General features: G+C 35.1%; 1 protein-coding gene across 1 annotated transcript; it reads left to right on the plus strand.

Annotated features, from left to right (window-relative positions):
* The first annotated feature begins 9,475 nt into the window (after positions 1-9,475).
* On the plus strand, positions 9,476-10,528 carry LOC111906333 (ethylene-responsive transcription factor ERN1). Its single transcript, XM_023902097.1, has one exon. It carries the CDS (start codon positions 9,476-9,478, stop codon positions 10,526-10,528), a length of 1,053 nt encoding a protein of 350 aa, XP_023757865.1.
* The last annotated feature ends 6,221 nt before the right edge of the window (positions 10,529-16,749 follow it).

Genomic DNA, 16,749 nt, shown 5'->3' on the forward strand with positions numbered 1-16,749 from the left:
CTGCTGAAAACTCCAAACAACCTCACGAATTACTTCTAACACTCCTTTTGTAAGTGATTCTTACATCTAAGACTATTTCATAACATATTTGTCACTACTTTCGTTAATTACGTACTCATATATTGCGTGATATGCTATTAGGACTCGGTATTGTTATAGGATCTTACTTGTGGAATTAAAACTACCATTTGGGATCTTCACTAGAATACTCACATAAGGTGAGTTCATACCCCTGGGTTTTTTTACTATTTTTCACTGTTTTTGAGGGGGGGGGGGGGGGGGGGGAGGATACAAGTCTACACAAATAAATGATTTCTAAATATTTCTAAAATGACTCTAACTTACTGAAACTCTTTCAAATATCGTTAAACTCCTTTAAAATGTTTAATAAACTGTTTTTAAATTATATTTTACAAAAATCATATATATATATATATATATATATATATATATATATATATATATATATATATATATATATATATATAAGATTTAAAGAGCTTAGGACTAATAATTCACTTTATTTCCTTTTCCTTGTTTGGATGTGGGTTTAGGGTAAAGTTATTTGTCCGAATGTTGTTTAAAATTATATTATATTATATTATATTATATATATATATATATATATATATATATATATATATATATATATATAAGTTACTTCAATCATATATAAATTCCCTTTTGTAACATGCCAAGCAGGGGATAATTTCACGAATAATTCATATCAAACAGAATATATATATAAATTATAATAGGTATAATTTATGGAACTTTCACACTATTTTCACTAGTCAGTTATACAAAGTTTAACATTATACGCTCGTACAAATACTTTACATTTAAGTATACTATAAAAGCATCATACTATCAGTACATTTATTTTAGAATAACTTTTCATCATTATTATACACATAATTTTCAATATGCTTTTTGTGAGACAAAGTTCACTCGCTTAATTATTTAAGTAATACTTTTAAAGACCTGATAATTATAACCATAATATCTCGATAGAGAGCGAGACAAATGTGTACAGATCTATACGGGATTGACAATCCCGTACTCAGACTGTTCCTTACAGTTAGGCTGGTATGCCTGTGAGTGACAAATCTAGTTATAGTTCTAACGCCCGTAAAGCGTTGTATCAGGCTTACTAGTCTTAGTATGGTTATAATAACTCAAAAAGTTATGAACAATACGATTAGTGTATAAATAAATAAACCAAAGAGTACAAATACAAAGTACTGGTTTTACAATAATATGATTTACAATATAATACTACGACTTACAATTATAGCTGGTGGAACCAGACACACTCATAATTATAGGGTTTTCATAGAATACAATTACAACATACTAGTTACAACTAAGAGAAACATAAATAATACAGAAAACATTTATTTTTATAGTTTTACTGTGAACTAAAACTATGTTACACTATTTTATAGTACAACAACAACTACACAAAACGGTTTTATGGTATTAAAACTACTTTTCAGTTATATTAGAAAATATTGGATTTTCTGGAACAATAAACATGATTAATATTTCAAGAAACAAATAACAAGCTTCTAAACATAAATACTTATGAACTCACCAACTTAAATTTTGATACTCTCTTTTTCAAAATACTTGTATTCTCAAGGAACCAGTAGACAGGTACATTCCCAGGATTTTCAGAATACGGAGCAGTATAGACATGTCTTCCATCTTTTTTTATATATAACTTTCGATGTAAAAGTTATACATTATTAATGCAATGGTTGTTGTACTTTGATTACTATGATGCATTTGTTGTGATACTTAACATGAAGTCATCCACCCTCGTACGTTTCCGCCGCTCCGGTTTAGGGGTGACACACACACACACACACACACACACACACACACATATATATATATATATATATATATATATATATATATATATATATATATAAGTTATAAATATTATAACTTGGAATTCATACATGTACTTACGTACACTACCATGAGATTTAGTACTTTATTAAAGCAAGTACCTTACACCTTTATGTATATACTTATCGAGCATACTCAACTTTTATAGTCAAACTTTATTCAACGTAAATCATTTTTCCTAGTGACTTATCCTTGTATACGTTAGGGCTATTCATTCTCGATCATTACTCCTCGGATGCTTGTCCACATATAAGATAGGGTGGGTTATTCGTGTGCATTAGTTAATGGCTTTTATAGTGAGACGCAATTCATTACCAACTTATAAACACTTAGTATACCCACATCTCTATAACCATTAATCCTCGGAGCAAGATACGTATGTATACATCTATACAGGTTGACACCCCTACCTACGGTTGCTAGCTACAACCATGACGGTTAAGTCGAAATTGGTGATTATTATCTTTAGTAATTTCTACGACATCCAACAAAGCGTTGTTGGGGGTACTTCAGTCACATAGCTCGGTTATAGGGCTTACTATAAACATTAACTGAATCTTTCTCTCTCTCTCTCTATCTCTCTCTCTCTCTCTCTCTCTATATATATATATATATATATATATAAACCATGGAATTGGTTTCTCTCTCTACAAAACATTTTTAAGTATGGTTTTACTTAAAAGAAAATACTATTTGATCATTTTAAAAGTATCATTACTACAGTAGAAGAAAACCTGTAACTTTCACCAATATTGTGTTGACCCTCAAAACTACATGTATTCTCAAGAAATCACTATAAACAAGCATTACAGATGACAAAATAATCATGGATTTTAGGTGACCTAGTTTTTTACTTTTTGTTATATCTGCCTACTTGTTTAAGGCAATTCATATACTATATTATTATCTATAAAAAACTTTGTATTCAAACTTCCATTCGGAATACAACTATGGTTTTGTTTATGGTTATACTTGTGCTATATATCCAATTACATGTGATCCATGAACTAAGTCACACAACCCGACATGTTCCACATCCTCGGCTGGGGGTGTGACAACCCTAAGACCACAACCAAACAAGGAACAAGAAATAAGGCTAAATCAAACATTTACAGGCTATAAAATCTTAGTTATGTACAACTATGATGCATACACTAAGCAACTATAGTAATGATGTCAATTTCATCTAGCGTACAAGAAGTTCTCTTAGGCTATCAGGGATCATACCTCTATATCATGCAATTCCTAAAGTTCCCTAGCTTACAACTAGCATGCAATTCTATCATCATCATCATCATAAACAAATAACAGTGTGGGTATCTTGGGGAATACTTTCTTGCTACAACTGGTCGTACACATCACATCCTTCCTTGATTACTTTTGAAAATAATTTGAAAACTTTTGCAGATCCTTAGTTTGAGTTTGGATTCACACGAATGTTCATCCAATTCTCTTAAAACACGGCTCTGGTACCAACTTGTAACATCCCAAAAATCAAGGTAATCATTTTTCAAAAACCAATCCAATCCATAAGTCTTAAAAAACATAGTTTCCAAAAGTCGTATACATAAATCAGAGTATCCCAAAATCATAATATCATAAAAATCTAGGATGACGTTGATGTGCATGATCATGCCTTTGCCTTGCCCCTGTCTTCTGAGGTACCTAAAATCATAAAAGTCAAACTGTAAGCCAAAACTTAGTGAGTTCCCCTAAAATACCCCACACAATAGAACATATACAAACATGCATGTTGGGTCCACAGTCATCAGACTAGATTACCCCTGACCCACAATCATCAGACTGGATTTCCTGTACACTGGGTCTATAGTCATCAGACCGGAATGCCATGGTCTGTTGGCTTACATACATAACAGTAAAGCCTCAACCCAACCGCACTATCTCGATATATGCAACAAATAAAACACATAACGACAAACAAATAATCATGTAGATCTAACAGATCACTACATCATAGTAACATCCTATATACTAGGATACATAACCTAGTGATCCGACATTGGTGCCTTCGACCCACAAGTATAGTGAGGAAAACTCACATCACATTCTGAAAATAGTTGAATAGACGACTGCTCCAAAATACCGTCTCCACAGATCACATATACAATTAACAGGGTCAATATACTATTTAGATTTACCAAAATACCCTTAAGTAAAACTTGGTCAAGTTTATGGTCAAAGGTCAATAGTCAAAAGTCAAAATCTCAACCACGCTAAGTACGCTCTGTGTACTCCATCTCTACGCATGGCATACATAGTATCCTACACAAAACATGGGGGTCCAAACCAGTACACCGTGCGTACTCCCATGGTACACCCTACGTACTTGGCCAACCTCCAATATTCTCATTAAGTGCTTATTCCGTTAAGTCCTTACATCCAATTCTAAGATCTAACCCCAAATGACCTCTTAAATCATAATGTTTCCAACTTTATGAATTTGCATGACCAGAAAGTGTCTAAATCTAAAAACCCTAACATAATATAAGATTCTAAGCCCCAATACTCATGCATAGATGAAAGAAAAAGATCAAGTTCACATTTTTATGAATCCATGCACCTTAAAACATCTTAAAAGGCTACTCCTAACGTCCGGAGTAGCTCATACTCAACTAGACCAAGATTATGGGACTAAAATACACAAAACTTAAGAACCAACAAGATCTAGTGAAGCATTCGTCAAGTCTAGAATTGTATACCTTCTGGAGGTTTCTTGAGAGGTGTAAATTTTAGATATATAATGTTTGAAGCTTTTTAAGTGAACTCCAATGATCTTCTCCCTTAAAAGATGACCACAAAACACTCAAATAGCTCAAAAACTATCAAATGGAAATTAGGGTTTGCAAGGGGTCGTTTAGGAGGATGGAGGCTGAAGGTGGAAGGGATTTATGAGGGTTAAGTTGCTTAAATAAGTCTCAAAACCCCAGATTTAGGGTTTGTATATATGCCAAGTACGCCCTGTGTACCCATTAAGTACGCCCTGCGTACTTTTAAACACCCGCGTCCTTTGTTAAGGGCTTACGCCCTGCGTACACAAGGCGTAAGGACCATTTTTGCAATAACTTAATACTTTGTGCTAATAATGGAAATACCTGTTTGGTTGGGTATTACAGTTGTAGCATGTGTATAATATGTAAAAAAATATTAAGGGAGGTTACATTTGGGCTAAACAATATGAGCTTAGGATAGGGGCATATGGTGTTGACCTTAACAACAACACCTACAAATGTAGATCATGGCAGGTAATAGGCTAGGTGTACCATGTTTGCATACAATGTCAATTATATCATACCTCCACAAGTATGTAGAGGAATTTATTGCACCACGGTTCACTACATCCATTTTTGGAAACTGTTACATGGATACTATTAGGCCGCATAACGGAAATTCCATGTGGCCTAAACTTAAACACGAAAAGGCATCAATTTTATTACTTACATATCTTTCATACTAGGCAGTTTAAACTCCATAACAAAACTAATTTAGATATAGAAGTTCAAGTGGACCAAGAAGTATATGTAGATGTGGATGTTCAAGTGAAACCAGAAGCTCAAGGACCCATGAGGTTCCCACCCCAACTTAAGATCAATATGAAGTAGATGCTCTAAATGTGTCTTTCTCTCATATTGTTGAAAGCCTAAGAAAACACTCATAAAGAATCACCAAAATAGGGTTGATCGGTACGGAAGTAGTGGTGAAGGATGGACTTGGAAGTAGTAAAGAAAAACCACTTGCAATGATACACTCTTATAGTTAAATTTTTTGGAAATATGCAAGAAAAATGTTGGTTTTTTTTTATTATGTCCATGGCACATGTGGGCTCAACTTTTGTAATTGCACACCTTTTGTAACCATATGATACTTTGTACAAACTTTTGATATATATATATATATATATATATATATATATATATATATATATATATCATGTAAGTTTGTCGATTAACATTACATTTAGATAAGGAAATGTCATTAAGGGAACTGTGGTTTTATGTCATATATAGCCATTAAGCAATACTATATTCCATGAAAGTTTGTCAAAAAATAAATTTAATAGTCGTTAAGCCATTAAGCCAACTCTCATTAATCCAAAATAACAGCCAAAATATGTTAAGAAAATACTAATAGCCACTTCATGACTACTAACTATCATTAATCCCTAACTTGAATACATTATACTTAACCACAAACATAATAAACAACACAAAGAACATTAATTTATGAGTGAACAACTTCTGTAACAACCAAAACATTTAAAGAATGAACAAATTTCAGGGAAAGATCATAAGCTTCCATTTCATCTATCTTCCTTGACTTCAACTTCTTATTTATGTCTTTTGGATCGACCGACTCCTAGAAGTTATATTTTTCCCTTGAGTCATGGAAAAAAATGGTTAAAGAAGGAACATAAAAAAGAAAAGGGCATAGTTTGATTTACCATGGACTTAATTAGGGCACACATTGAACCTTCTTCTAGGTTGTCTTCGGTCCAAGATGTCCTAAATCGAGAAGGTAATCTATAATTACACATATTTTCAATTTGAATCTTGTATTACTCTTAAATGTCGTTGTAACGACCCAAAAATCAAGGGTAAATTTTTCATTTTTATTATAGCTAAAATATTGATACCATTTATTCCAAACATTTCAAATCATCATTAAGTAAAACATTATTCATAGTTCATCCCAAAATCATTCATTACGGAAATCATAGGTGTGTGCACTGCGATCACTCTGAGCTCTTCGTTTCCAAATCAATGATACCTGAAACTAAAACGGTAAACCGTAAGCACAAGGCTTAGCGAGTCCCCCACAGCATACCCTACACACATAACACATAACCTGTTAGCTATAAAAGCTATCTCTACCGCATACCACATAACATATTAGTTATAAAAGCTATCTCCATCGCATACCACATAACATATTAGCTATAAAAGCTATCTCTACCATGTCTTACATATCAATTAGCTATCAAGCTATCTCTACCATCAGCCACGAAGGCTCTCTCTACCCTTATCCGTGAAGACTATCTCTACCATTAGCCGTAAAGACTATCTTTACCGTTAGCCCCAAAGGCTATATCTACCGTTAGCCACAAAGGCTATCTCTACCGTTAGCTAGAAAGGTCATCTCTACCGCATATTACCACATACTCAAGCCACACTCCTCTACACAACAAGTATACCAACTATCATAAAATGGGCCGGCCTTGGTGCCTTAGACCCGTTGGTATGGTGAGAAGACTCACCACGAATGCAGAAGCTTCCTAAATAAATCCTTAACTACTACCCTGTCCACTTCCTGAACCATCAATATCGATCAATATATCCAATTAGCAATTGGGTCCTATACCATAATCCTGAATCCATGCATGGGGATAAAATGGCCATTTTACCCCTGGCCCAGTATGATCCAAACTAAGGCCCAAACCCAAAACAAATGCCCAACACTGGGTGGACTTTCCAAGTCCACTAGTGGTCCACTAATGTCCCAATTTGCTCAATTGGGCCCAATCCCTCTAATGTGCCTTACCCTAAGCCCTAACATATTCTTGGCCCAAATTATCTGACTTCTGATGGCCCACTAAGGCCCAAAGAGCTAAAGTCCACTGCATGGCCCAAACACATTAAGCTCATAACTGATGAGTACGTTGGGCGTACTCCCATGTACACTAAGCGTACAAACCAAATGATTCGTACGTTGGGCGTACATGCACGTACGCTCATCGTACTCCCCTATTAAGCTACTTTCCCATTAAGTGCTTAATACTCTACTCTAGAAGCTACAATCACAGATCCAAGTCCTTTTTAACGTCTTAAACCATAAAGTTGCTTACTTGATGGCTTTGCATGACCCACATAAACTCAAACTCCAAAAATGATAATCTACTTCCAAGGAAATGGTCTTAACTCATGCATGAACCCATTAAGGCTTCCAAGATGGCAACTTTCTGCCTTAGGGGCTCATTTATCACTGAGAGTGGCAACTCAAAGCCTAAGAATCAGATTTCAACCATAAAGTTTCATCCTTGGGACCAAAAAGATCTAAAAACCTCAACATAATAGATTTAAGCATTCAATGGTCAAGTTCAGGGCTTTATACCTTCATCAAGCTGAAAATGAGTAACAAAAGCCAGATCCATAAGCTTCTTCTTGATCTCCAACTTTGCATCCAACTCCACCTTCTTGAAAATGAGCCAAACACTCCAAAAATGGACTCCATAAGCTCAAAATGCCACTATGAATGGTATAATACGATTTCTGGGGTTTAGAGGGGTGGAGGCTGAAGATATTAGGGTTAGGTTATGAGATAAGGAGTTTAAATAAGGTCCAAGACCCTAAAATAGGGTTCTGATCTGATTGGAGTACGCCCAACATACTCCGGGGAGCATTCGCGACCATCCTGGTCAGTATGCCCAGCGTACTCCAAAAGTACGCCCAACGTACTGCCTTCTTCACTAGTATGCCCAGCGTACTCGGCTAAGCCTGAAACTGCTAAACTTCCAAAGGCCATAACTTCTTCGTTATAGATACGTTTTCGACGATCCTTATATCCACGGAAAGGTAACGAGAAGCCCTACACTTCTATCAACTCATATCTTTCTTAAGACCTTCCGAACAAAAATCCATTTTCCACAAATCCTGAACTGCCACTTTACCGAAATACCCCTAGGCTCCAAAACGTGAACCGAACACCCGAATCACTTCTAATACATCACCCGCACCTAAAAAGGGCCTAGATATTACCTTCCCAAGAGCCATAATCCTTATAATGACCAACCTTCGAGTCACTGCCTCAGACTAGGAATCAATTCGGAACAGAGCGTTACACTCGTGTAGATGTAAATTAGATTTTAACCTATAATAACATGTCGTAAATGTATTTTTTGAACACAAATGAAAGCTTACTATTGTTACAAAATATAGTGAAACGTGAATAAAAATAAAACTTCGCTACCTCTTAAATCTTTTCCCTTAAAACAAAAACGTTTTTCGCTCTAATAAAATGAACTATTGCAATCATCATATACCACATGCTACATATATTCGCCTTCCACCGATGGATTGGCGCATTTGGCAACCATCCTTTATCTAGCACTATACCATGTCTGTTTGCCTAGGGGCTCGTCAATCCCTCTTTATAAAAATGTTGTTTTTAAAAAATAAAGATTACATAAGTGTATTCTCATTGAGCCAATTAAATGAAAGTTTACATATATGTTCATGGGACACTCAATATGCCAAATATGTTGCCCTATATCTTGACCTAGTCAAACAAAATGTCATGTAACACTCTTCTTGTGCTACTGCACTTATTTGTAGCATTATCAGCATATATTTGCTATACATTAGACAAATATGTTCCAACAAATGCTGACGATCCTTACAATACTTACAATACTTCTGCTTGTAATGGCACCATATCTCCAACTCTCCACTCGTACTGAACTCTTATATATACTTATCTGTTAGACACAACTTTATTCATACCCAAAACAAGAAAAAGAAAACCCTAAATTTAAATGATGAAAATGATGAGAAAAAGGAAAGACATCGAGGGAGAAGAGAGAGAAAACGGTGGTAATGGTGAAATCATCTGGGATCACACAAATGGTGGGGCGCTTGCCGGAGGAGCTATCAGGGCACGAAAGAGGTTCGTCGGAGTTCGCCAGCGGCCCTCTGGAAGATGGGTAGCCGAGATTAAGGACACCATACAACAGATAAGAGTATGGTTAGGCACATTTGATACAGCAGAGGAGGCTGCAAGAGCTTACGACGAAGCCGCCTGTTTGCTCCGGGGAGCCAATACACGTACCAATTTCTGGCCATGTAATCCATCGAACAAATCTCCTGCTCTTTCTTCAAAAATCACTAATCTTCTCCTGCAAAGACTAAGAGCAAGAAATGCCGCCAATCTTTCGAATGGCTCATCAATGGCGGCAATCACACATTCTTTCCAACATCAACAACAGTTTCAAGAGGTAACTCAGGTTCAAGATTCGGATTTCCAACAATTATTTGAAATCCCAGATGCTAACAGTGATTGTTTTATAGAAAGAGAAAGTTATGGTTCTAGAAATATCGTAGGCATAGATCATTCTTTAGGTGTAGATGAGCCGAAAGTGGAGGGAAACGCAGAAAGTACTGATCTGGGTTTGACGGATTTACTATTTGTTGATGATATTGGATCGTATATGGGCTATTCGCCATTTGAAATTGCAGAAGAGATAACAAAACCCATGGGAGACGATAACTACAGTGACAACCCATCCATGCTTAGTGAAGCCATGAAGAGAATGAAATTTGAAAGAAATATTTCGGCCTCTCTTTATGCTTTTAATGGGATATCTGAGTGTTTAAGGATGACGATTGGATCGGGAAGTGATAAGGAAAACCGAAAGCCTGCACAATTATCGAATCTTGCTGTTAAGAATGATAAGGTTTGGGAGGATAACAATGGAGAAAATGATTTAATTACTATGGAATCGTTTTCGTCTTCAAGTAGCAAGGAAGGAGATGAGTCGTTTATTTGGAGTTCTCTTGATCTTCCTTCCCTAGATATGTTCTTTAGTGGGTCAAATTAAAGATTTGATCTTTTTAGCACCCTTTGATAGGTTATACAATATGATTCAGCAACAATAGTGGTGTAACTGTATTCTTTATTTCTTGAATTAATAACAGTCATTCGTTGTTCCTAACAATCATTGGTTCAAGGATTATATAATTATCAAGGATTATGTTGCTATGTGTATGTGTAAGAAGAGGTTATACTTTTATGCTTTTATGCCTGTTTGTTTTAATTAGAATCGTGTTTCCTGGTTTAATGTGTGCATTAGAATTTGTGATCAATTTTTTGTATAAAACTTTTTATCATCTGTGGTAGATCTTGATAATTCAGTCAACAATATACAAGTGCTATATTTTATTTTATGATTGTATACTTATATATGCTAACTTTAGACATATGATTTATACATTGCATGCCTTGGATTTACGGTTAAATATCTAACTCATTGTGTAACATCCGGGAATTTTACAATTAAGGTGATAGTGGGTATGCAAAAAACCTAAACCAAAATATTTTTTTTTAAGAAACGCCAAAAACCAAACTGTCTTGAGAAAAACTCGATGTTTCGATTTTCTGTATGTAAGAACCGGAATAACCAGATTGATTTAACATAAAGTGTGATAAAAATTATAAATAATTAAAATACATTTACAACTTTTATTGATAAATAAAGGTAATAAGTAGCATGTATTTACTTCGCTCAGTAATGTTAATTTTAATAAAATACTTTTGCTTTTAGTTAAAAGTTTTCATAATTGTAATGAAAAAAAAAACCTATAATTTTTTTTTTCAAATTAAAAACCGAACTACTACAGAGGATAGATCATCATATTGATATTTCTCGGTTCTAATTCAGAGTTTCGGACGTAAGTCACGTTTAATAGTTGGTAACAGAGAAATTGTTGATTAGGAAATATCTGTCTGGGTAAGAAATCTCGACTAAGTAAGAAACCATTATGTTTGATTGTACATTTGAATGTTCCAAGTGATCGAAAATGATCATTTTACCCTACTCCTTAATTGTACATCTGATTAGATACAAACATTTGATTTCAAACCAAACAAATACGGAAAAATACGATAGAGCAACAAAGGTCCAACATATATAAGATATACTTATCAGTAATATATATCAACAATATTGTTCTAATTCACAAGGTGTAAGTGCAGATTTCAATATATATATATATATATATATATATATATATATATATATATATATATATATATATATACAACGTTATTATATTATTTTTTTTAATTATCCTTGAACTTGATTTTGCAGGTGTAAACCCAAGACTAACAATGATCACATGTGTCATTTGTTTTTGTGTGTGCTGGTAGCAACAAGAAGAATCGCAATAAACTAGATTTTTTTTTAATCTTTTTCAGTCATTTGTGATTACAACTAAAGTATGTTTTTTTATCTTTACATTTTCCTTTATTCATTAATGATTCCAGATGTATTGGTTTTCTATATTTGTAAATATACTTTATACGTTTATGATTACGACTGAATTGAGTTTTTATTTTTAGTTTTTTTTTATGGTGCTTTACTCATTCCATCTTTTATTGTTATATATAATCCTTCTCAATTAACATAATTAAATCAAATAAAATTCGTAAAAAAATAATTTAATGTATGTTTTCGTTCATTTATGAATACAAAAGAAAAAATGTTTTTTCAATCTTTATACATATAATATCTGATGAATGATAAATTAAAAAAATTGACTTTTTTAACAAAAACTTAATAAAACTTATTTTTGTCATATATAATAAAAAAAAATCGGTTATTCTATTAATTTAAGTAACTATAATTAATATTGCTAAAATTTAGGAGATTAAGATTTGTTATAATTTAAATTAAATATGCAATTACTAATATACCCTTGTAAAATAATTGGTCCAAAAGTGTTCTCGCATTCTCAACCTTTTTGGTTTTCTCATTTGATCATTTTCCTATATATATATATATATATATATATATATATATATATATATATATATATATATATATATATATATACCCGAAATTAGGCTAAACCTCTTAATATATATAAAACCTAAATTACCCAAAATGCCCTTCCATTACTAAAGATCTCCCAACTATATTTAGCTCAATTTAATTAACTATTTTTCCATTTTTACCCCTAAAAAAACACACTAGGCTAAAGTGGATGATCCCAACTATATTTAGCTCAATTTAATTAACTATTTTTCCATTTTTACCCCTAAACAGACACACTAGGCTAAAGTGGATGAGTAGCAATTGAACTGATCAACCAAATAAAGCAAAATAATATTTTAGTAAACTACAAGTCTAGAAAAAAAAGCCATTTTGTTTATGCAAAGTATGAAATAAACAAAACAACAAAGAAATAAAAATGAATGAACTAGTCTAGATCAATTAATTCCTATGGAGCAAAAATGAGTTTAAAAGCAATCAAGTTATACAGACAACTAATACACAATACTAAAAGCAAAAAAATCTTTAGAGTATCGTAATCTCAAAGCTTTTTCAGTAAGCTAATTCATGCTCCCAAGGAAAACAATGCTTTTCAGGAAAAAAAACTTTTGAAAAAGCTCATATACTATCTCAACCATAGGCAACAAAGATGAAAGAGAAAAGAAAAACCTTGTGATTGTGGTCAGCTGAAAGTCTGGACTCCAACGCAGAGCAACAACAAGATGAGAGGTATCAAGTATTGGAGAGAGCATCAGGAGGCATTTTGTGATGGAAACTCATGTCCACCGAATCAAAGAATTAATTTCAAGAATCAATTTCAAGGAAGAACGTGAAGACAAGATGGAGAACTTGCGATTGAAGGACATGGTTCGATATCAATCAATTCAAAAACGGATTCGTGAATCAATTTCAAAAACGATTTCATTAATCGATTAAAGAAGAAGAATGGAGGCGATAGAAGAAATCCCCAACAGGAAGAAGCATAATGTAGAGGGATGAAATCGATTTCATGATGATCATATGAGAAGGCGTACCTGATGAAAAGAGGAGAGGCAGAGGCATGAAAGAGGAACGTAGGGAAAGGCACAACCGTAAATGTTTCTCCCTTTCTCAGTCAGTCCGTTGTTTTCTTCTTCCTGAGCCAGACCTTTCTTTCCGAGTCAGATGGAAAAAATTGATTTACCAAACAGCTTTAGTTGACCGAGTCAGCCAAAAATATTTGACCCGACTCGGTTAGACACAAATCAAAGAGGACTGTACCCTTGAGTCATCCAAAATCCTTTTTTGCTTATCTACCCTTGAAGTTTCCAAAGTTGCCAAAATATTATGCTATAAGGAATTGTAACCCTCCAATGCAAACATACTAAGTATAAAAATATTTTGCTTTGAAATTTGTTTGTTACAAACATTTAACAACTTTACAATGGCGTGTCTGAAAGGTGTACTACGTCGGCGATTGCACAGGTCCATCATCATAAGGGAGCCCTATTGTGTTTTACATACACCGAGTCGAACACAAACATCACAAGTTGTATACAAGTTTTATATTGTAACACCCAGAATCAGAAAGGCCAAGAAAGGAAAGGAAAACCCTAAGTCAAGATGGGGTCAACTCGCCGAGTCCAAGGAATGACTCGGCGAGTCGAAGCAGACTCCGTGTCGCAGAATAAGTGGCCGACTCGGCGAGTCGGCGAGTGGACTCTGCGATTCTAGCCTGGGTTGGGAAAGCCCTAATTTCGGGACTTGGTACCCTATTTAAGCATCTTATTCCCTTCCCTAGGGTTCATTACAGCCTCTCTCGTCCAGAACCCCAAAACCCTAGCCACCCGACTTCATTTTTGGAGCTTTTGGTGAATATTAAGGTCCATTGGAGTGGATTTTGAAGGCTTGGAAGAAAGGAGCAAGGAAGGAAGTGTAGATCCAGCCTTCACATCGATTTGGCAATTGTTAGAAGGTAAAAAGTCTGGACCTTGAGCTTTCAATTGATAGATCCCCTTTCTAGCTTGTTTTTGGTCACATTTGGATAATGTCCAAGGTTAATCCGAGTATTAAGCCTTTGAGGATGGATTGGACACAAATCTGGACACTCTTGAGCTTTAGAAGCTCAAAGTTGTTGGCTTTATCCAGCTAAGGTCCCATTTCATGACCTAGGTTTTCTTTGAAGCTTGGATTATGTGTTTTAGCCCCATAACACCTTGCATGCACGTAAAGTTAGCAACTTTACGTGCAATGCTGGCATAAGGAGTCCAGATCTATGAGTTGGAGGTGTTGGGATGGACTGTAATCGAAAAAATAGAGATGTCACAAGATGGACTCGGCGAGTCAGTTCATGGACTCGACAAGTCGGGCCGCAAACCCAAACCCTTTTGTTTATGAGTCGGATCAGTGAGTAGGGTTAGAGAAGGACTCAGCCAGTCTGTGTCCATTTTGGACATGAAGATCATGGTACTCGACGAGTTTAAGGAGGAACTCGGTGAGTCCAAGGCAATCTCCTTAACTTAAGAAGATGGACTCGACAAGTTGAAGAACAACTCGGCGAGTCGGTTGAAGATAGCCCCGAATGGTTAGCTGAAGGAGAACCCATCGAGTTGTTGCTAGACTCGACGAGTAGAGTCAAGGTTGTTTTGACATTTGAGGAGCATGGACTCGACGAGTTGGTAGAACAACTCGGTGAGTCGAGTCAACTGGAAGTTGACTCTGACCGTTGACTTTAACCCTGAGAAGGACCTTAACCAGATTTGACCTAGTTGACTTCGGGAGGACAGTTAGGCTAATTGTTATTATTGGTATTGGTAGCTCGGGGAGCTAGAGGAGCAACGGTTTAGAGGGTTGTCAGATTGCAGCCAGAGGGTTATCAGCAGCTCCAGCTGTTTGAGGTGAGTTTCCCTTTGTGTGAATGGGTCTAAGGCCACAATGCCGACCCATGTAGTTATGAGTAGGAAGACCCGAGGGTTAGCCCTAGGCACTGTTTGCTAGTATGATATTCAGGACCAAGGTCCAATGTCGGCCAGGTGCCCAAGGAATGGTTTGCATGATAGAGTATACTTGTTGTCTGTGTGATACTTGTACATGCCTGGTATAGAGGTGAGTATGGGCGAGGTCCCGTATCTCACCATTAGCAGAGTATGGATGGGGTTCCATATCTCCTCAATAGCCAAACAGGGGCGAGGTCCAAGTTAGGAAATGAGTGAGTGTGGGTTGGGCCCGTATCTCAATATCAACAGGAGTGTGGACGGGGTCCCATGACTCATCAGTAGCAGGACAGGGGCGGGGCCCAAGACAGGCGAGGCCTTAGTACAGGAATGCAGTAGAGTAATTATGGTTTATGTGTTATTTGATGTGTTATATGTTTGTATATGTTTAGCGGACGGGGCCCAGAGACAGGCGGGGCCTAAGAGAAACAGATTTGTACACCGAGCGAGGCTCGAAGCCAGGCGGGGCCTGTTGTAGCGGGCGAGGCCCAATACTTGTAGTATGCAGTTATGTGTATGGTATGTGGTAGGTCGGGAATTCACTAATCTTCGTGCTTACAGTTTTCAGTTTTGGTTTCAGGTACTTCCGGTATCGGAGGGATGAGCTCGGGATGATCGTATGGCACACACCATAGTTAGTCAGCCTGGGATGTTTTACTCTGATAAAATGAATAAGTGTTTTGGGAAAAATACTCTGATTTGCCATATAACCCTTTTTAGTATGTTTGAAATGATTTAATGCTATGGTTTAGTAATGTTTTAAAAGAAATTTTTGGTCATGATTTTTGGAATGTTACATATATGCAAATAAATCAACATTTACTTTAGAATGAATAATAAACTAATAAATATAAAATAATGTATACATACTTTTACGTGTATGTATATATATATATATATATATATATATATATATATATATATATATATATATATATATATATAGGTTATAATGTGAATGATATTTATTATGTGGTTGTAAGGATAATTCTGGACCAATAGATGAATATAATGAATGGTAATGAGTTGAGGGTCTATGATATTATTATGAGATATCATGTACTATATATATATAATCACATAAATCTTAGTATAAGGATATTTTAGTCAATTAAACTACATTTAAAAAAGGAAAATTCAGATTTATAGGGGTAATTAATTTTCTCAGTTTTAAAAATATGATTTTAATAGATAATAATTCTTTGATTAAATTACACGAATGGTCCCTATGATTTAGGGTAATTTACGCGTTTGGTCCCTAACTTATTTTTTTTAACTCGGATGGTCCCTACTGTT

This window comes from Lactuca sativa, chromosome 8, assembly GCF_002870075.4.
Source record: "Lactuca sativa cultivar Salinas chromosome 8, Lsat_Salinas_v11, whole genome shotgun sequence".
In the NCBI taxonomy this organism is placed as follows: domain Eukaryota; kingdom Viridiplantae; phylum Streptophyta; class Magnoliopsida; order Asterales; family Asteraceae; genus Lactuca; species Lactuca sativa.

Bases quoted from the DNA above. Each gene is read 5' to 3' on its own strand.
- LOC111906333 (XM_023902097.1), top strand. From the start codon at position 9,476: ATGATGAGAAAAAGGAAAGACATCGAGGGAGAAGAGAGAGAAAACGGT.